Source organism: Trachurus japonicus, chromosome 4, assembly GCF_045865225.1.
Source record: "Trachurus japonicus isolate A0001 chromosome 4, Traja_1.0".
NCBI lineage: Eukaryota > Metazoa > Chordata > Actinopteri > Carangiformes > Carangidae > Trachurus > Trachurus japonicus.
Genome location: NC_140910.1, coordinates 18,531,970 through 18,552,130, shown reverse-complemented (window position 1 = coordinate 18,552,130; position 20,161 = coordinate 18,531,970). Strand labels below are relative to the sequence as shown.

Genomic DNA, 20,161 nt, shown 5'->3' with positions numbered 1-20,161 from the left:
CACTGAACAGGGCACACAATGCAGTGTTGTTTTGTCCAGAGTAATTTTGTGACAGAGTAGTGGCTCCATGTTGCTCTAAATTTATTTAGGGAAACACAAAACTCTTTTCTCAAACTAAATTCACAAAACCTCTAATTCTTTTTTACAAAAGCAAACCATTGCCTCAAAATAGTTTTACCTGAGCTCAAAACTGAACAATGTTTTCAGACCTTGCACTAAGCTGTAAAAATAGAAACACTACTGAGCAATCATTACACACTAGACACATTTCTCGAAAGCTGCTCTCCTTTTCTCTAAACTGTGAACACAAACCCCAATTTTCAAGCTACATTCACAAAACCTCAGACTCTTCTTGCAAAACCAAACTTTCACCTCAAAACAGTTCAATCTGTACCCAAAACTGAACTATGTTCTCAAATCGTGCCCTGAGTCAATCAAAATTAAAAACACTACTGAGCAGTCACTAAACACTACATAGAAAAATAGAAAACACAATGCTCAAGACATGAAGCTGTAGAAATTAGTAATGTTTATTGTTCACTGCAGGCTAAATGCATGTTGCAAAACAAAAAACCTGTGCATTTAGCACTTCTCTCCTTCTCTTTCTTTCACCCTCCTCCCTCCCTCTCCACATCCATTTCATCCCCTTTTCCTTCCTTCTTCTTTTTTCTTCCCAGTTCATCCCTCCCTCCCTCATCCTCTCTTCCTTCACCCTGTCGTCTCTCATCCTCTCCTCTTGCAAAACAAAAAACCTGTGCATTTAGCACTTGTACATAGTACAGTAAAAAAAAGAAAAAAAGTACAAAAAAACAGAAATCCTGTACATTTTACACGTAGCACTTGTACAGTACAAAAATACAGAAATAGTACAGAAATCTTGTGCATTTAGCAGTTGTATACAGTAAGCCTACGTAAAAATAAAGTACAAAAATATACAAATGAGAAGTGCATTACTCAACCGCAGCATCATTTCTCTGTACTGGATCAGTGACTGTGACTGTGCCCTCACATCATTGAACACAAGTGTGATCAAATTTTGAGTTGTTGTGTTCAACCGGTGAAACCTGTGCTTTACTGTAAAAGACTTTACACAGTTGATCATACTGTTGATCATTGAGCTTCATTGAGCATCATCTTGTCTTTGGGCTGCTGGATGTGACACCAAACCCTGGCTGCTCAGGTCCGTCCTGTACAACTACATGATGTAGATATTCCACAACTACCTCTTCCTCTGGGTCTCGCCAGTTGACAAAAACGTCTTACCTGAGCTCTATTTGTAGTGCTAAAGGTCAGGCTGATTGGTGTTGAGTTTTCTGTGTTGGTGTTTTCAGATGTGTGCAGAAGAGTTTCCAACTAGAAAATTTCCTCTGGGGAAATTTTGAAAGGCCCACGGGGCTACTGCCGGTTTTGCCATCTCTGTCAACATGGGAATCAAACCCACGATCTTAAGGTCAAAACAGAGCTGATCAGACAGACACATGATCATCTTTCTATAAGCACTGATATGGAGGAGCTGTAACCACATTAGGTTAACTGTGTGTGTGTATAATCACATCACTGGTCCTGAACTTTGCCCTCCGGAGCATGTTCAGCTCATTTAATGAGTAAATGTGGGTCAGGTAGGAACAACCAGTCCACCAAAAACTGAGTGTGGCAAACCAGGACAATAGGCAGCAGTACTTATAACAACTGTTCATGGTCTCAGACTCAACACACATGCTGGATAAAACTGCCACCAGCAAGTATTTGATCTGTGTCTTGATAAATGACTTAAAACTATTTATCAACCAATGACATTTGGTGTTTTATCGTCTATCAGCAGACTAACCAGTTCCTGGAACAATGGCATTATGCAGAGATGTGTTGTGCACCTAAAAAGAAGAATAATGTAGAACTAGTTCAGAAACTGATCAATACAGAAAGTCTACAGCCTACTGTATAATGCAATGTAAAGGATAGGAAAATCAAAAGACTGTACATAATTGATCACATAGTCATTGAGTTTCATCTTATCTTTGGGCTCGGTCAGGCCACAGCAATTCATCAACATCACATTTGTCCTATTTACACTTCATGTAGAGTAATGGCATCGTTTTGATGGACGATCTCAACTACAATATTCTCCTGCTGGTGCTGGGGTATGTGTCCTCCCACTCCAGTATGGCAGTCTTGCAATTGCACAAAAAGTGAATGTGCAAAATATCAGCCTAATGTAACGTCACACACACACACACACACACACACACACACACACACACACACACACACACACACACACACACACACACACACACACACACCGAGCCTCATTCCTCAGTTAGAGATGTGACCCAGAGGAAGCTCCTTCCCTATTTGAACGACTGGCTAATTTGTGCTCTGTCCCGTAGCTGTAGTCGTAAAAGACACACATGAGTTATGTGCAGTCCAACTGTCATTTTCTGTTGTACTTTCTAGTTTGGCCTTGGTGTCTCGCACTCTCTCTGTGTTTCCGCAGATCCACCGGAGCTCCATCTTTCTGCACCAGCTGCCGCCTGCATTGCCCCCCCCCCCCCTTTCCCCTGCTGTTAGACCGGCCTGCCCTCCCTTCCCAATGAACCAGTCTGCCATCCAGTCCCCCCATTAAGCTGGCCAGCTCTCCCTGCCCCCCCCCACCACCAGAAGCTGCCTTCTACCATCAACTCTTGTTAACATTTCCATGTTTCCCACATTCTGACCTCCCTGGATCGATTCTGTCTCGTCAGGAGACTAGAATTGGTCCATTTTCAGAGGCTACTGGGAATGGTTTCTGCTGCAGTGGCTGTTGTTTCTTTGGGCGTCCTCTGGGTTCAGCCACTGCAGAGGTGGCTGAATGCCTTCAATCTCCACCCACACTTGCACAGACATGTGAAACGTCAGGTGACATACATGTCTCTGAGCATTATGCCCATGGAGGAACAAGATGCTTCTGTTCCAAGGGGTTCCCCTTGGGATACCATCAAGGAAGTTGGTGGTGACCACAGATGCTTCCTAACAGGTTGGAGGGCAGTCTGGGAGGACAGGATAGTGCATAGGTGTGGGCACCACCCTGGGATGGCGAACACATCAACGTCATAGAATTGAGTGTGGTCCACCTTGCGCTAAGGCTCCCCCTTCTTCCCTCATTCATGTATGTTGATTCAGAATATTTCTTATTTATATGTTTATTTATTTATTTAATCATTCTGTGTTTGAGTTCATGTATGATACTGGATTCTTGGGGTGAATGGTCTCTTGAAGGATTTTTTTCCAGAAGTTATCTGTATAGCAGCTGCATTTGTAACAAATTCCAGACAAAACTGTTTCACGTGCTTTGCCATTTATTTTCAAAAAGTTTACATTTCATGCAGTTTTAATTAGGACTAAAACATAATATGAGTGTAGACAATGAGATTAAGCACACTGAGCAGTGCAACGACAGGCCATGTGAGCTTCTGCTGTTTCATGAAGGTCAATGCTCTTCTGATAGATGTTGCTTAGACCCTCAGAGCGATTCAGGTTAGAATCTGCAGTGGAAAGTGGAAAGAGTAAAACAGTTAGGCTCCAGAAAGATATGTTATAACTCAGTTTTGTGACCCTATTTCTTGCAGACTCACCAATGGAGAGGCAGTGGAAGCCAACAGTGACAGTGGTCGTCCTCACTGGCATGCAGCCGGGCAGGCAGCGCAGCACAGGCTCAACAGAGTAGCATTTGGACTCTTGACCGTGGAGGATCATCTGCTTCTCCAGCTTCACAGATTCAAGGTTCATGTAACACTCTGGAAAAGGGTAGGACATGAAGGTAAGCACTATGTTAAACCAAGGGAGTTAAAATCCAAGTCTAATACTCATTGTTTGTTGACTGTTTGTATGGTTTGGAATGTGTTTGTGTTTATCATGTAGATTTCAAGTATAGTACCAGAGGCATCGCGACAGCTTTTTCCAGGCATAACCCAGGAGTGAGCATAGCTTATGGCGTTCTTGGACACTCGCTCGTTGGGTGTGCGGAACTCCTGCCTGATTTCCCCATCAGCCTTTCCGCAGAGTCCACAGGTCTGTCCTCTCATCCAGTCTGCAACTTTAACCTGAAGAAACACTCAAACAGTTTAGTGTTTGCATGACTGCATTTGAACTATTAATAAAAAGTTATAATCTAAAAAGGTCACAAAGCAAGTTTTGTTATTTCACCTTAAGTGCGTTCAGATCAAAGTAGATCTCCTGGAGACCATGGCTAGGAGCATGGACAGCAATGCCCTCACCTTTCCGCCTGATCTGAATTTTGTCTAAAAATAAATGCAGATAAGTGTAAATGTGTGATTTAAAAAAAAAAAAAACTTTCAACAAACTGAATCATTTAAATTTAGAGCTCAGTTTGATTAAATAAAACAAAGAACCTGAAGGATGCTGGTATGGCAGATTGCTGATAGGAATCTCCACTCCATTAATCTTCACCATGATAGTGTTGTCCTTTGGATACATGTCGATGTCACTGTTGAAAATAATTTTAACTAGAATTATTCTTTATCTTTTATGGACTGTTGCAACAGTTTAAGTACTAGCTGTTCTTACATGTTTGAAATCTTCACATTGATCTGCTGTTGTTCCATTGTTTGGTCCTTCTTGAGCAGAACTATGAACTTGAGCTCCGAGGTACAATCCTGAGCCAGAACCTGGTAGCAAGAGTGGGGCACCTCATTCTTGAACTTCCTCTTGTTGAATGTCACCAAGGTGTCTTTGATCATGGTGCACTCAGCTGAAAAACAAAACAAAAAAACAATGAGTAAGCTATGTACAGATCAGTTTTAAAATTCAGCTATGAAAAATATGAAGCCTGCTACTTAAATGTTTTCACCTGCATGAGCCTTGGTGACCATGTAGGAGATCTTCTCAGCCCAGTTGTCCTGGTATGTTTGCAGCTCAGTAGCAGTCTCTCCAAGTGGCAGTGAAACAGGGAGACCCACTCCAAGTTTGTAAATGGTCCTCTGGTAATTTCAAATTAAAACATAATATACAGTTTGAGTGACAATTTGTGACAAATACATTTTCTGTTATAATAATGGGGAATAAAACCATACCTTTGGTGTCTTCATTACCACATTCAGGGTTGTCTCGGTAGCAACAGCCACAGTCAGTTTGATCTGTTTTTTAATATTCTTGACCTTTGCCAGGCGTACTCCAGCCTCCTCAGCAAAACGGGAGATGTACTCAGAGATCCTAGACAGATGTAAAGTTAATTAAATATTGAATGTTTTAAAGAGGTATCAAATTTAATGTAGGAAATAAGAAAGTATGAAATTCCCACACATTGCCATATTGAGGATATCTTATGATTTTCAAGCATTTTCAATAACCTCTGGGTTTCATGGGGTTCATTACTTAGACACACTGAATATTTGAAAATGTGTATTAGCTTGTGATATTACTCCTTGGCGTAGCGCTTCATGCTCCCTGGAAGTTTGTCCCAGGTCATCTTCACGCGGAATGCAGGCTCCGGACCCACAAGGCCAGTTTCAGCTGTGACCTCAGTCTCGTATTGCTTGCATTCAATACCCCAGGCAACCTTGGCCTGTGAGAAATTTAAAGTTAAAGTTAATGTCAAGTTTTCATCATTATTTCAGCTTGGTTCATGTCACCAAAATCTTTTTAAAAAATTTTTTTTTTACCATCAACTTATGGTAGCTCAGCATCACACCATCAGCACAGATTCTCCAGTGGTCATTCTCAGCCAGGTTGGCAAAGATAACCTGCAGTCTAGCAGTGGCTTTGTCAAAGTAAGCAGCAATCTGGTATCCCTGAACCTTGTGGTCGGCTCTCACAGCACGGATCAGAACAGTCACAGCAGGAGTGACAGAGTTGGCGAGGTACTTGGCCTGAATGTGCAAACCAGAGATTGATGTTAATCAAAGTTTAGATTTTTTGACTCTTCTTGGTGTTTGAGGGCTTACCTTGTTGTAAATGGTTTCAAAGCTGTAGGCACTGCTCTTGCTGGTGCCACGGGCTGTGGAGATGGCATGCTGAAATCACAGAAAATGACACATTTAGTCTGCTTAAAGACCCCCTCCCATGAAAATCGTGTTTTTCGTGCTTTTCACATGTTCTTGTGGCATTTTTCTTGTGTTAGAGCACATATCAGCAGAAAAGGAAGTGCAAAATTGCATTTCTGAGTTTTTCTGCCTTCAAATTGCTGTGAACCAATGGCAGACGCAAACTGGCCATTTCAGGGAGACTAGGGCACTAGTGCTACAAGCTCCCGCCCCACTCTGCATCTGGCTCAGAGGTGAAAGGGTTGGCAGCTCGGTCTAGTTGTCCAGGTATAACAGGTATAGCTCACCTGGTAGAGCAGCTTGCACTGTGAGCAAGGACTATGTTCCAGTCTGGGATTGAATCCCAGTGTGAAGTTTGACACTAAACGCGCTGAATCTGTAGCGGGGGGTGGGGTGTGAGGAGGTGGCTGGGCGGGTGCAAAGCAGCGCAGTCTCCGCCCACCCTCCAGAGGTGCATTGCTAATGAGCTGGTTTTAAAATGACTAAAAAGGGTCGCGGGAAAGTACATTGTTCGGCTGTGACATGCTCTTCACAACACAATCTAATAATTACCTGGTGGATGTGGTTCTTGATAAAGGTGATGTCGTACAGTTCTTGCTGCAAAAGAAAAATTAGCAGATTAATTCCTGCACATATACTTTGATTATATTGTATTTAAATGTCAGCAGTGAAGTTGTCCCTCACCTTGGACAGGGAGCTGGACCTGGAGGAGCTGGAGCTGGAAGAGTGGCTGGAAAGTTTAGATGAACGGCTGCTTGAAGCGCTGCGGAGGCTTGAGGAGCTTCTTGAACTCTTGCTTGATCTGCTGCTGGAGGAACTGCTGGAGCGGGTGCTCACTCTCCTTGATGTCTTGGTAATGGTGGCATCCATGTCAACCATTTTGCTCTTGCGGCGGGAGGAAGAGCTGGAGGAAGACTTGGATGATGCAGAGGAGGAGACGCTGGAGCGAGAGCTGCTGGAGCTGGAGGAAGATGATGTTCTGTTCTTCAGACCAGGAACCAAGATTTTCTTGAGTTTCATCAGGACGTTCTTGTCCTCAAGAATTTCCTCTTCCTCGCTCATGTTAATCACTTTGATGATCTTTTCTGCTGCTTTATCTCCAACCTGAATCTCAACTTCAATCTTCTCGATGACTGGTCCAGCAGCTGCAATCAAATAAAAAAGTTGACACATTTATTTTTTGCAACTTTTTATAGGATTACTTTCATCAGTTATTTAAAGTCTTTCTTTTCACTTGCCTGGAGCAACTTCAACCATGATGGCATGTTTTCCAACAATGGCATAGAGCGGGCAGTCTCTGATGAAGGCAGCATTGCGAGACTCAATCTCAGTGCAGGCCTTTATTCCAAAGGTTTCAATGGCAGCACACATTTTCTTCTCGAACGCCTTGGGCAGTTTCAGTGCGTTGGCAATTTTTTGGGGCAGGTCAACAGAGATGATTTCAGATGATGCTGACTGAAAAACCAAAATAGAGGTTACCTAATTATTTTTGGAATAGTGTAGGATTTCATGTTGAAAAAAGGCTTTCAGTGAATCAAACTCACCATGCCACCAGCCAGAGTGGATGCCAACCTAGAAGCCTTTGAGGTGAATGTCTGTGCTGACAGCTGTACTGCAGCCGCAGCTGGAATCATTGGTGTGATCTTGGCGGCTGTGAGATCTTCCACATTTCTTGCAACAGCTAAAGTCTCAACACTGTTGGAGAAAGGAAAAGTACTTCTGAGCGAACAGAATCTCAAAGCCAGATAATATATTTTACTTGGGGAGAACATACAGTGCAGATGCAATCTTATCAATGCCCTGAACTGGCAGGAACTGGAGCTTGAAGTTGCCCTTGATCATGTCAATTCTTGCTTCCATCTTTGCAGGAATAATTGTGTGAACTTTGGCTCTTGACACCAGGACAGCCTGGAGGAAAGCAGTGTTCACGCCCATAACTGCATAGGTGTACATGGAAACACTACAAGGGACAGAGAATACAGACAGTGATTTCCCTGAGTGACACATTTACTTTTGTTTTGGATGACAGTCAAGATTTTGGTAAACAAATAAGCTTGTTCAAGTGAGCTACAATCAGTTTACCTGGGAGCAATTGCAGCTCTCATGTTAATGTCAGACTTCAGAAGCTGGGAGGCATGGAAATTCTCAGGCAGTGGAGGTGTCACGGTGGCTTGGACTATGAAAAATACCACATTTTTAGTATCAGTTGGAAACAATATTACATTTTAGCTCAGGTCAGTTAAAATACACAAGTGGTACATACATTCAACAGATGCAACAGCCACAGCAGCAGTATAGAAGCTCAGCTCCATGGGCAAACCAACAGCAGTGGGAAGTATGCGACGGATCTCAGCGACCAGCATTGGTTTAGCATAGTGCAGTGCAAAACCAGACAGCAGAGCATCGAAAGCCATCCTGCCATGAGCGTAAACTGCAGGCCCAGAGGCCACCTGTAAAGACAGAATGGCTTATGAGACAACAGCTTTGCAGTTCAAAATATATCATACTGTATGTGGACAGTCGACAATGCTGTACCTCAATAATCTGGTCAACAATAGCCTTGTCAATGTTGGCAAAAGCAATCTCCTGTCCAAAGAACTTCACATACATTGAGGCCAGGGGCTGGCTTGAGGGGTGAGCCCTCCACTCAGAAAGCTGTTAGGAGGACACCAGTAAATTGAAATAAAATGCTCTTTGATTACATGTTTTAGGATCTGAATTATCCCTTGCACTTACAGCCTTCATGACTTGTCTCATCTTGGTCAGCCTGTCAGCATTCTCAGGGGCCTCGTGGATCTTCAGAAGGGCCTCCTGAACTCCCTCAGTTCTTACTCCAACCTGAAAAGGTGAAAATATAACTTGTCTTTTGTATATCAGTGTATCATTTAAGAAGAGAGACTTGCTCCTTTAAAATGAAGTCACCCTAAGACACTGACAAATTTTTCATTATGTTAACAAGACGTAATCGTCATACCTCAAGAACATCAGCATAAACTCCAGCGATGTATGTGCGAGCTTTGGCCACCATGGCTCTGGGCAAAACAGTTGCAGCATCGTTGATGTAGAAAGCACTGGCAGCAGCACCCATCATCCAAGGGCCTGCAGGGAAGAGTCAAGAACCGTCAAACCACATGGCTTAATCTGACATCTATAGTGCTAAATTATTCATCTATTATTCTCTTACTGTGGTAGGCATCAAGGTAGAGGGCTCTGCTGAAGCGGTAGCTCAGTCTGTCAAATTTGGGGCTTAGGATCCTCACAGCAACATTGCAGGCTGCAGCCCTGAAAGTCAAACATCGGAATATGTGAGATTGCAGGTGCAAAAAGGTTTAAATATATAGCAAATTTATATATTCAGAGTCTTACACTGGGGCAAAGTCAGGAATGGTGTTCTTGGTCATGGCCTTCATGTAAGAGTAGACAAAGCTGGCGACCTGCAGATTTTTCTCTTTCAGGACAGCGTCAGCAAGAGTGGTCACCAAACCCATGGGCAGCTTAGTCTCAAACATCACAATAGCAGCAACCATGCGGAGTTCAGGGTGTAGAGCCTGGTCCATGAACAGCTGAACAGCCATTTCTTGGATCTAATTTACAAAGATGAGTATTATAAACAAAATACGCATGTACATTACACGATGGGTTTGAAGTGTATTTACTTTTAGTATATCTTCAGTATATCTAGTCTCACCATCTTGGGCTCTTTCTTTGCGATGTTCCTCAGGGCCAGAACAGCATCGATGTGAACTCTGAGTGGCAGACTAGCAGCAGCACTTCCAAAGCCAGGGAGAAGCTTCATGATTGGTTTAAGGCTAGCAGGATGTCCAGCATTACCCAGAACTTTGAGAGCAATGATGAGCTCATCGATTTTACCTTGGGCAACAGCCTCGACAACCAGATCATGGATGGGCTGAACAGAAAAACATTTGTGTCATCCATGTTGTAACTGGATTTGAGTTATATAAGACACATCCAGAAATGATACATACCCTCACAAACTCAGCTGGGCAAGTTGGGTTCTCTACACAGAATTTGGCAACCAGGGTGCCATAGCCCAACATGGCGATCTCACGCAGGACAGCATTTTCTTGGACCTTGTGGTGCATTGCAAGCCCCTTTGGAGTGGTGAAAATAAAGGACTGATTACTGATTGTCCATCTTCTCATATTATTGAAAACACACAAGACCTTTTTAAAACTCCTCTTACTTCAGCAAGCTTGATGGCCTCCAGATCGGCTGTCACCATATGCACAGATGCCACCAGAGCTTGTGCAAACTCAGGAATTGTCAGCTCACCAACCAAGAACTTCTCTTTAAGGAACTTCAGAGCAACGTGAGTACCAATGGCAGGGACAGCATTCATGATCCAGTGCCTAAGACAAATTAAAAAATATTGTATCTTTTTGTTGTTGTTGTTGCTGCTGCATTTGATCGACTCTTTTTTGATCGAAAGCTATAATTACCTGTGATCAGGTCTAACTTTGAATTGAGCCCAGAGAGCCTCAATAGTCTCAAATCTGGCCACACGCAGCAGCTGAATGAGCTCGATAAACTTCAGAGGGGCATCTTCATGAACCTTGGCCACATTGAAGGTCACCAGGTGGTTCAGAACCTCAACAATCTGACAGGAAAGAATATGTTTCCCATTAAAGTTTGCAAGTACAGGATGGACGCCAGAAATATCTGGTCAAAATAGGGAACATTGCCTGTAGTATAAGTACCTGAGCCTCTGCGTTGCTGATCCTCACAAGCTGGATGGGTGTCTGGAGAAGCTCGCTGCCAAACTCATACTGCAGGGATCCACGGTGAAGATATTCAGCTCTGATGGGCTCCACTGGTGTCCTCTCAGTCTCAACGAAGGTCAGGATTTGCCTGTGAGTACACATAAACACTCATTTACTGTGCAATTTGTGACACTAAGTGCAAAGAACAGTAGCTGCAATACTGCTTTCTCCTTTGTAATACAAACAACATACTTAGCCTCCATTTGTGCAGCGCCATTCAAGATGTTGAAAGGAGAAAACTGTATCAGCTCTGTAGCAGTTGCTTCCAAGATGATGGCACCTGTGGCTGCTGGCTTCATGACGTAGTTAAAGACAGCGGCTCCCTTCAGCGTCTTTTCTTTCTGCATGAACAACAAGACCCACAGCATTGTCACACCCGCTGCATTGTATTAGAGGACAGGAAGTGTTAGGGAAATTGCACTTACAGCCTCGCAGTCGGTGCGTTTCTCAGTGTAAGCCAAGCCAATATCCTTAACGATTCTCTCCTGACAATGGTTCAGGTCCTTGGTCTTGCTCAGAAGAATGCGATCAGCCTTGGTGTCTTCACTGATGACATAGTGGGTCTTGCAGACTCCCTGTGCTCCAGGCTAGTTGATACAAGTCAAAATGTGGTTTGTTAGTTTAAATATTGTGGCATTTTGTGGGTGAAAATCTAAAGAGTATTTTAGCTATACCTCTTGCAGGTCATAGACATTGTGGGTCTTCTTGATGTTCAGCTGGAAGATGTTGAGGATTCCCCTGTAGATGTTCAGCACAGTTGCAGAGATGCCAGCTGGTGCAAACACTCTGCCCACAAGACCGTTAGCGTACTCAAACTTGATGGGTGTCAAGAGCTGAGCAGCCAGGGCTGAGGTGAGTTTGGTGGCTGGGATGAAAGCATCTTTGGGCCAGATGCCACTGTACTCAAAGATTTCAGGGTCAACAAGCTGAGAGAAAAAAGAAACAGGTTGAATGAAAGGAGAACATAAGACAGAGTGATTATGCTATCACTGTAAAGGTGTGTTGGTCTTTACCTTCAGTATTAAGGTGTCGGCAGCTGCTGCATGGATCAATACTTTGCTGCGGATCTTCACTCCAGCCCGTGCCAGACCCTCCTCAGGCAGGCCGCCCATGAGAAATGCTTCATATTTGTACACGTAGGTCTTTCCAGTTGCAAACTCTGGGGCTGCAATAATATTGAAATATTATTTCTGATGAGATATATGAGACAGGATAATCAAGAAAACCAGGTACATGCCATGAATTAAAACTGTTGTCCATTAAATAATTGCACATATGACATGTGAAGTTAAAAAAAACAAAAACTTACCAAAGCTGACAAGGTTGCCGGCTGCAAAATAAGAACATGTTATTTGGTGTTAATAAAGTACAAATACAATATGATTTTTCATTTTTAATGTGAGATGTTCAGTTTACATTTTTTGTTGTTTTTTAATCCAATTTTTAAAAACTACATTCAACTTGCAAGACAGTGTAAAAAATGTTTCTATATGATAACCAAATTGTGGCTCATCATCATATTTGCAATAGTATCTCATTCAACAAATTTCCAAAAACGAAGTTAAATTTAACTTAATTTTTTTTTTTAAAGTATACATTTTTAAATAAATAAGGACTTGCCTGCCAGGGCCACAGCAAGAGCTAGCACTAACACCCTCATGGCTGGTGGATGTGACCAAGAGCCTCCAGAGGCTTCCTTATAAAGCCTATTTTTGCTGACTGAATGCCCATCGAAGTGTATCATTAACTAATCAGCTTTCACCGTCAATGACAGTCCCATTCCCAGTATTAGGCAAACAAAATGTCACAGATGTACAAGTCATTTTAACCTGACTCTTGGCTCATATGGCACAATCAGCCTCCATCCCAAATTCAACAATGTTTTTCTCTTGTGGCATCGCACATTCAATATGGATTGAGGACTAGTGTCTACAGTGTGATGACATTTTACAATAACATGATTTCTTTATACATAAATAAAATAGTTCAACATCAGTTTCACCATAACCACGAGTGCTATTTGCAATTTTATTGAAGTCTTGAAGTCTTGTTGTTAATATCACTTAATCACGCTTGTGATAAGTGTTACAGTTCAGTTGCATCTATTGGCTGACACTAACATAAATTATTATAATTGGCACTCATTTTTCTGTAATGCTATGAATTGTTTTCAGTTGCGCAAACATAGGAAAGCACCAATCTTTCAATCAAATGTCATTCTGTCCTGACCTGTAATTTTGTCACAGTCCTGTCAACTTGCTCATTGAACTGCTAAACGTCCCAAGTCAACAATTCAGCATTTTCTATCCACTATTTTCTAAAATGGATTCAAAAATACAAAGCCCATTGAACCTAATTAATACTTCTTAACATCTTATGGTGATTTGTTGCACTGACCAATTTTTTTACTGACCAAGTGTGTAGTACTCAGTTTTGGTTAAAATAAAACAAAACAAAACAAAACACACAAAACATATTTGAAACAACGCACCCTTTATTAAAGCTATCAAATTTTGTTTTTTCAATATTTTGCACTAAATTTTGATTGCCCAAACATGTCATTCAAATGCTCTGGGTTAGAAGAACACATTGCAAGCAGGCCAGAAATGACAGCTGCCATTAGCCTAAAGCTTCTTCTCCTTCTCCTTCTACTTGTTCTTCTTCAGTCATGAATATCATTAAAAAAAACATTTCTACACATACGTAAGTAGACTAATGTTTTATGAAAACATCTGGGCTGACATAAAAACTAAGTCTAAAGGAGATGGTTTATGACCCATAAAGGTGTAAGGCACATTTATTTCACAACACTGAAATGTTTTTAATGCTTTGTTGCTGGAAATAAAATTAAAAAAGGAGAAAAAAAGTTGTATGTTCTTTTAAGTGTTGTGAAGTCCTTTTGCTCATGACAAATGGCATGTCACACTGTAAGCTTTTAAATTTTTCAACCTTTAATAGCCTAATATATAAAACTGTGTGTTCAATAATATTAGCCCACTGGAGGAAATAAGATGTGTATCATGATACCTGAAACAGTGCTGCTGCATACCAAAGATAGCTTGTGATGCTGTAGTGAGCCGTAGTGCACATGTCACTGTCTAGAACAAGTTGGGTCAGTTGTTTTGGGTCAGGTTGGCACAGGTGAAAGTTCACCTCATTGCATCATCCAGCTGCAACTTACAGAGGCAGAGCAGTGACACAGTGACATTTGGGCAGAGGATTCAAATAAACCCGTCTTTATTTATTTGACTGTTGGCTCCACTGGAATCTATGACTCAAATTACCTTCTTCACCATACTGTATTTTTTGAAACTGGTTGAAAGAGAAGAGAGACTGAGTTTATATTTATAAAATAGAGAAACTGATTTCTTGGCATTATTGTTTAATATGGGTATACAGTGTGTGTAATCATCAAATATATTGTATTTGGCTGTCAAAAGCATAGCCTATATGTCATTGTGCTCCTATATGTGCAGCTATTTAACCTTATTGTGTAGCCTACATTTCCAAATTTCAAATAACAAGAACAAGAACATGAACAAGAAGAACAACAACAACAATTTCACAACTAAGCTCAAGCCCATATACCAGCTTCAGAAAAGAGCAGTAAGAATAATAAGCTGTGCTTATCAAAGACATTCTTCACAGCCTCTATTCTTTCAGTCGGGTATCCTCAGTGTTTATCAAGTGAATCATCTTCAGATTGGTTTATTTGTTATTCCACACCTATTCCACACGTAACTCTTGTCACCTTAGAACCCAATATTGCTGTACTACCTCTCAATCACAGTTCTGTATACTTTATCGTGGACCAAGAATATGGAATTTATTACCTGTACATTTTTATTTTATTTATCTTTACAACAATTTAGGAGAGCACTAAAGTCTCTCCTGCTAACCAGTCAATACTTTCCACATGGTCTGCCTATCTAAACTGTGATTATTTTATATTTCTTATCATATGTTTATCAAGCTTTTTGTATTGCATTGTACAATGTTAAATCATGTTAAACCATTTTTGTATTTATTATGAACGACTTTTGTACCTCACAAATGTATGCTCATTAGCTTAGAACTGTAGTCGGAGAACTCCACCCTACAAGGCCCTGGAGGGTTTTTTGGCATTCCCCTTCACATTGTTTTGGATTTTATATGTTATATCTTTTTTTTTTAACTTTGATATGTGAAAATAAATAAACAAATAAATAAACAACAACAACAATAATGACAAACTTTTTGTCGTTTGACGTTTTATTTAGGCTACTGCATTATTTCTCGTTTGTGCGCAAAAGTCGACTGTATGAAGTTTGTCCCATGTCACATTCCGTAGGCTACATACAGCCATAACCATTTTTTACCATCCATTTCATACATCCTCCATCTTTCATCTTCTACTTTTACTATTCAGATATTGTTTAATCTACATTAGTAATGGTTCAAAAATGTTTTCAAACTGTCAGTTTTAAGTAAATCTGAGTAGACTTCAGACTTTCAATTTCTTCATACTGATCTTCAACAATTCAAGTAATTTCAAACCATTTCATATTCTTCATACATCATTTCATCTCTTCAAGATTTCTTCAGCAGTTTCTTAACTTAATTCAGCATAGTTTCAACAATTTATTCAGCTCATTCAGCTTCCAGCTTTCAGCATTCACCCGTATTTCCTTCAGGAAATGCATTCTCTAGTTGTAGCCTACATTTCCAAATTTCAAATAACAAGAACAAGAACATGAACAAGAAGAAGGAGAACAACAATAACTTCACAACAACAATAATGACTAACTTTTTGCCGTTTGACGTTTTATTTACTGCATTATTTCTCGTTTGTGCGCAAAGTCGACTGTATGAAGTTTGTCCCATGTCACATTCCGTAGGCTACATACACAGCCATAATAGTAACGTGATTTTACGTCAATCTTCACTCGGTCTGTCCTGTCACTCGCTCCACACTGGGTCCTTCCTGTTTCTAATAAATCTCTCTGCTGAAATGAAGTGGTTCGTGGTGTCGGTGTCGGTGTTGCTGTCAGTGCTCGTCGCGGTCTGCGGGGCTGTCGTGTGTCCGTGCCAGAGGCCAGAGCTGTGTCGGCAGATCCACAGGGAGAGAGACTTTGAGGTAGTTCAACTTCACTCACTGCAGCAGCTTGTTGACCAGCAAACACAACACAACCCGCTCCAACCTGTTTACTGTCCAGCCTCAGCTCAGCAGCACAGACCGTCACCGCCACTGCTGACCAGCGCGTAAAAGTTAAAAGACGCGTCGGTGACGATGTAAACAGACAAGTAGCCTTATGCTCGACAGCCGTGACAATTGTTGCTTGAACTAACAATTGACAGGTGTATGCAGGGCCGTTGTATAGGGGAGAAAGGTGATGATAAGTCTAGGGGCCCAGCGCCCAGTGGGGTCCATAAAAAACCCCAGTAGTCTAATCTTTGTATGACTGATTTATTCTGCGTAAGACCCTGACTAATACTCATAGTACACTGTAAAAACTCAACATCTTTCCAAGAATATTTGTCTTATTTCTTGTCCAAATGTCTCATTTCTAGTCAAAACTAATCTCTTTCCAATTAAAATTTTCACTTAAATTCATAATAAATAGAAAAATCTGCCAGTGAAAGTAAGTTTTTTGTGCTTGTAATAAGGAAGAAAAACTTGCTCCACTATCAGATTTTTTCTACTTATTCCAAGTGAAAATATGCTTGAAAGAAGTAAAAAGTGTCTAAAAACAAGCTACTTTTAATATGATGTGTCTTATTTTAAGTATAATGAGATTTGTTTTGACTAGAAATTACATTTTGACTAGAAATAAGACAAATATTCTTGCTAAGATACTTGAGTTTTTGCAGTGTAATGCTGCATTAGCATCAAAACAAAGAAGGCTAAATAAAAAATGATAATACATACGTAGTCTAAGAAAAAAAAAGGAAAAGTTAGGGGGAGGGGCCCACTTTAGTATTCTTTAAGGGGGCCCAGAATTCCTAGCAACGGCCCTGGGTGTATGTTGACATTAGGACGTAATATAGGATTTAACATGGTGATGGTGGTGACCGCGAGTCTTGATAAAAGGTCAATTTCCTGATGTTTCATATTAAAAGTATGACATCTACTGGTCAGAATATAGAAGAAGCAAATACAAACCTCTGAGTGTAAACCATGTGTTGTGATTTTTACTTTTATGGTTATAGGCTAACTAAAGACAATCACCATATTAAAAAACAAAACAAAAAAAAACAGTCAAGGTCAGCTCAATGTTTTAAATTAAATGGGATGACTGAGTAGTCAGTATGAGAAAAAAAACATTTATAATGGAAAATTCTTTTAGAAAGAGACACTTAATCAGTAAGAGGTTGCCACCCTTCTACGGTACCGAGACAGGAAGAAGGAACTGTCATAAACTGTGTTGTTGAGCCTTTTTTTAAACTGTAGTTTCTATTGTAAGTTTCAGTTTGAAGCTGTTGTTCCTCTTTGTGAACAAAGTGTGTTTGTGCAGTGTTTGGCACAGTTCTGCTTCTGGGAACACTTGGCTTCTTCAGGACTTCTGTCTTCCTGTTACTCACATATCATCAGATCACAAAAAGATCCCATTTGTAGCTGGGCAGTTGTCAGTGTTTCTGTAATAACCATTTGACCTGTCAAACACTTAGTCCAACTACATAGCGTATAATGAATTATATTTTTTACACCTGTAGATGAAGACGCTGATCTCAATTTCCTTTGAAAATTACCTATATGTCAGTGCAAATAAAACTAGTTTTTATTTGTCGGTTTGCAGCTGCTTGATCATTAGAAATAAATAATCTATACAGTGAAAGTTGTGGGAAGTTGCAGCCTCTCTGTGAGCACATCAGCTGCAATTAGGAAAACAGTGCAGTGGCTGTCCAGGGGGTTATTTACTGATAAAGAAAACCTCTAAACAATTGAAGGGACACTAATTGAGTAGAATGAAAACAGTGTAATGTGTGTGTGTGTGTGTGTGGTTGCTATTTTCAGGTGTTTGTGTTTGATGTGGGTGGAAAGACTTGGAAATCCTACAACTGGAGCATGGTGACGACTGTGGCGACATTTGGGAAATATGATGCCGAGCTCATGTGTCACGCTCACTCCAAAGGAGCCCGTGTAGTCCTCAAAGGTAAGACGACTTTCACTGTAATAAGAGTGGATGTGGTTGAGTAAAGTGACGTATTGATATTCAGTAATACAGTACATTGACCTTGCTTTCTGTCTTTCCTTGTTGGTGCAAACAGGGGACGTCCCCCTGTCTTACATTGTGGACCAAGGTAACAGGACAGCATGGATAACAGAGAAAGTCAACTTGGCCAAAAGTCAGTTCATGGATGGGATCAACATCGACATTGAACAGGCTGTGGAAGAGGGCTCACCGGAGTATCATGCTTTGACAAGCCTAGTCAAAGAGACCACTGAGGCTTTCCACCAGCATTTGCCGGGATCTCAGGTTTTCCAAGCCGACCTACCCTGAACGATACATTTATTTTTTTTTAAAAACCCATCACATCTTCACATATCTGTCACGTTTATTCTATATACTCTGATCTCTAGGTCTCATTCGACGTTGCCTGGTCACCGAAATGCATCGACAAGCGTTGTTATGATTACGTCACCATCGCTGAGTCCTGTGACCTGCTGTTTGTCATGTCCTACGATGAGCAGAGTCAGATCATGGGGGACTGTATCGCAATGGCAAATGCATCGCTCTCTCAAACACTAGAAGGTTTGTTGTCAATTCGTATGGCAATGAATGGTCAGATTGTTTAACTACTCATCTCCGGTGTATGAACTGTTTCTTTCTTTCTTTCTTTTAAGCTTATGACCAGTATTTGAATCTGGGGATCGATCCAAAGAAGCTCGTGATGGGACTGCCATGGTACGGCTATGACTACCCATGCCTTAACCTTTCCCAGGTGAGATGTTGTTCAAAATGAATTGAAATCTGCACAACTTCTGCTATAACCACTTATTTCGTTGTTGTAAATTGCTCTATCTGAAAGGTAAAACACAGACATCCCTTCATGTCTTTTCCCATGACAGGAGGGAATATGCTCAATAGCCCAAGTTCCTTTCCGCGGAGCTCCCTGCAGCGATGCAGCTGGAAAACAGAAAACATACAAGTGGATCATGACGCAAGTCAACAGCTCGTTGACTGGCAGGATGTGGGACAACAAGCAGCAGGCTCCCTACTTCAATTACAAGGTGCGTGATCTTTATTTTAAATTTCAAGGACTTCAAGTCCATTCAAAATTCAATTAGTCTGCGGTTTGAAAGTTGGGACTGTAGGATTTAACAGGCGTAAAATGGCATATGGAGCTCAAGTTAAAATATGTCTCTGTTGTGCTGGTTTTGAACAAACCCATCTATCATGAATCCTTAACACTTTTACTTGTCCAGTTTGGGTTAGGTGTTTTATTGTTTGCAAAGTGGGCCCCCAATTTAAGAATGATTTGTCTTTCTGCCAAGTTTGAGCTTCAACTACTCCACCTCTCCTTAGTCCTAATAAGTTACGACTCAACAAATCAGGCAGGCGTTTGAGGCAAAGGCTGTTTATCTAGATGGTGGCGTCCACCCGAGCCACCCCACTGTCATTTCCTCAAACAAAACTAATCGCCTCTTCTTGGTGAATGCCTTCTTGTTGGGTCTAAAATCCTTTTGCTTCCTCCACAAGGTTGTGCCATCATCAATTCTCTTTTCTTTTCTTTTTTTTCGCTTCTGTAATTCTTTTATTCAGGACCAGCAAGGACAGATCCATCAGGTTTGGTATGATGACCCGCAGAGTATCTGTCCAAAGGCAGACGCCGTGAAATCTAAAGGTTTGAGGGGCATTGGCATGTGGAACGGGAACATCTTGGACTACAGCGATGAGCCGGTCGCCAGGGAGCAGACCGCATTGATGTGGAATGCTCTGTTGGGATGCTAGCTGGGATACACGCAACGGTGCTGCAGAAATTGACACCGCCCCTGAGCCCGCTTCTGTTTTGTTGCTAAGTCAATATATCCCTTTGTAGCAGTAACGGGGCGGGACTTCCCTCTGAGTTCAGGGATGCATACTTGCACTTCAGAGTTTATTGTGGCTTTTATTGCCGTTGTCTTTGAATGAAGTAACGTCTCAGACATTCCTCTGCGCCAACAGAAATAACTGTGATTCTCTGAAATAGACAACCAATCTTTTTTCACATGTTTTACACACACACACACACAGTATTTTTGATTGACCAATGTTGAGCTTGTTGAAATTGTGCGCTTGTATATTTTTCATAAATAAAATATTTTCTGATAAACATTTAAAATGAAGAAGTTCTTTAAACATTTGATTTTCTTCTTACCAG

At 41.2% G+C, this 20,161-nt stretch overlaps 2 protein-coding genes across 2 annotated transcripts; one reads left to right on the top strand and one right to left on the bottom strand.

Annotated features, from left to right (window-relative positions):
- Positions 1-3,317: 3,317 nt before the first annotated feature.
- On the bottom strand, positions 3,318-12,565 carry LOC146988798 (vitellogenin-2-like). The gene is made up of 34 exons (XM_085774520.1): positions 12,440-12,565; positions 12,129-12,149; positions 11,833-11,984; positions 11,494-11,745; positions 11,245-11,406; positions 11,012-11,160; positions 10,757-10,907; positions 10,499-10,656; positions 10,243-10,408; positions 10,025-10,150; positions 9,727-9,945; positions 9,405-9,622; positions 9,223-9,320; positions 9,013-9,137; positions 8,775-8,876; positions 8,574-8,693; positions 8,302-8,488; positions 8,121-8,214; positions 7,813-7,998; positions 7,583-7,733; positions 7,277-7,493; positions 6,723-7,183; positions 6,591-6,635; positions 5,940-6,008; positions 5,658-5,864; positions 5,418-5,560; positions 5,070-5,208; positions 4,847-4,976; positions 4,564-4,747; positions 4,389-4,483; positions 4,183-4,277; positions 3,914-4,079; positions 3,612-3,773; positions 3,318-3,521 (listed from the first exon to the last, which is right to left on the bottom strand). Exons 1-34 carry the CDS (start codon positions 12,561-12,563, stop codon positions 3,409-3,411), a joined length of 5,187 nt encoding a protein of 1,728 aa, XP_085630646.1. The 5' UTR covers positions 12,564-12,565; the 3' UTR covers positions 3,318-3,408.
- A 3,157-nt stretch (positions 12,566-15,722) lies between these two features.
- On the top strand, positions 15,723-20,115 carry ctbs (chitobiase, di-N-acetyl-). Its single transcript, XM_085774528.1, has 7 exons — positions 15,723-15,935; positions 17,814-17,952; positions 18,068-18,276; positions 18,381-18,552; positions 18,645-18,742; positions 18,870-19,031; positions 19,564-20,115. The coding sequence occupies exons 1-7, from the start codon at positions 15,810-15,812 to the stop codon at positions 19,750-19,752; spliced, it is 1,095 nt and encodes a 364-aa protein (XP_085630654.1). The 5' UTR covers positions 15,723-15,809; the 3' UTR covers positions 19,753-20,115.
- Positions 20,116-20,161: the final 46 nt, after the last annotated feature.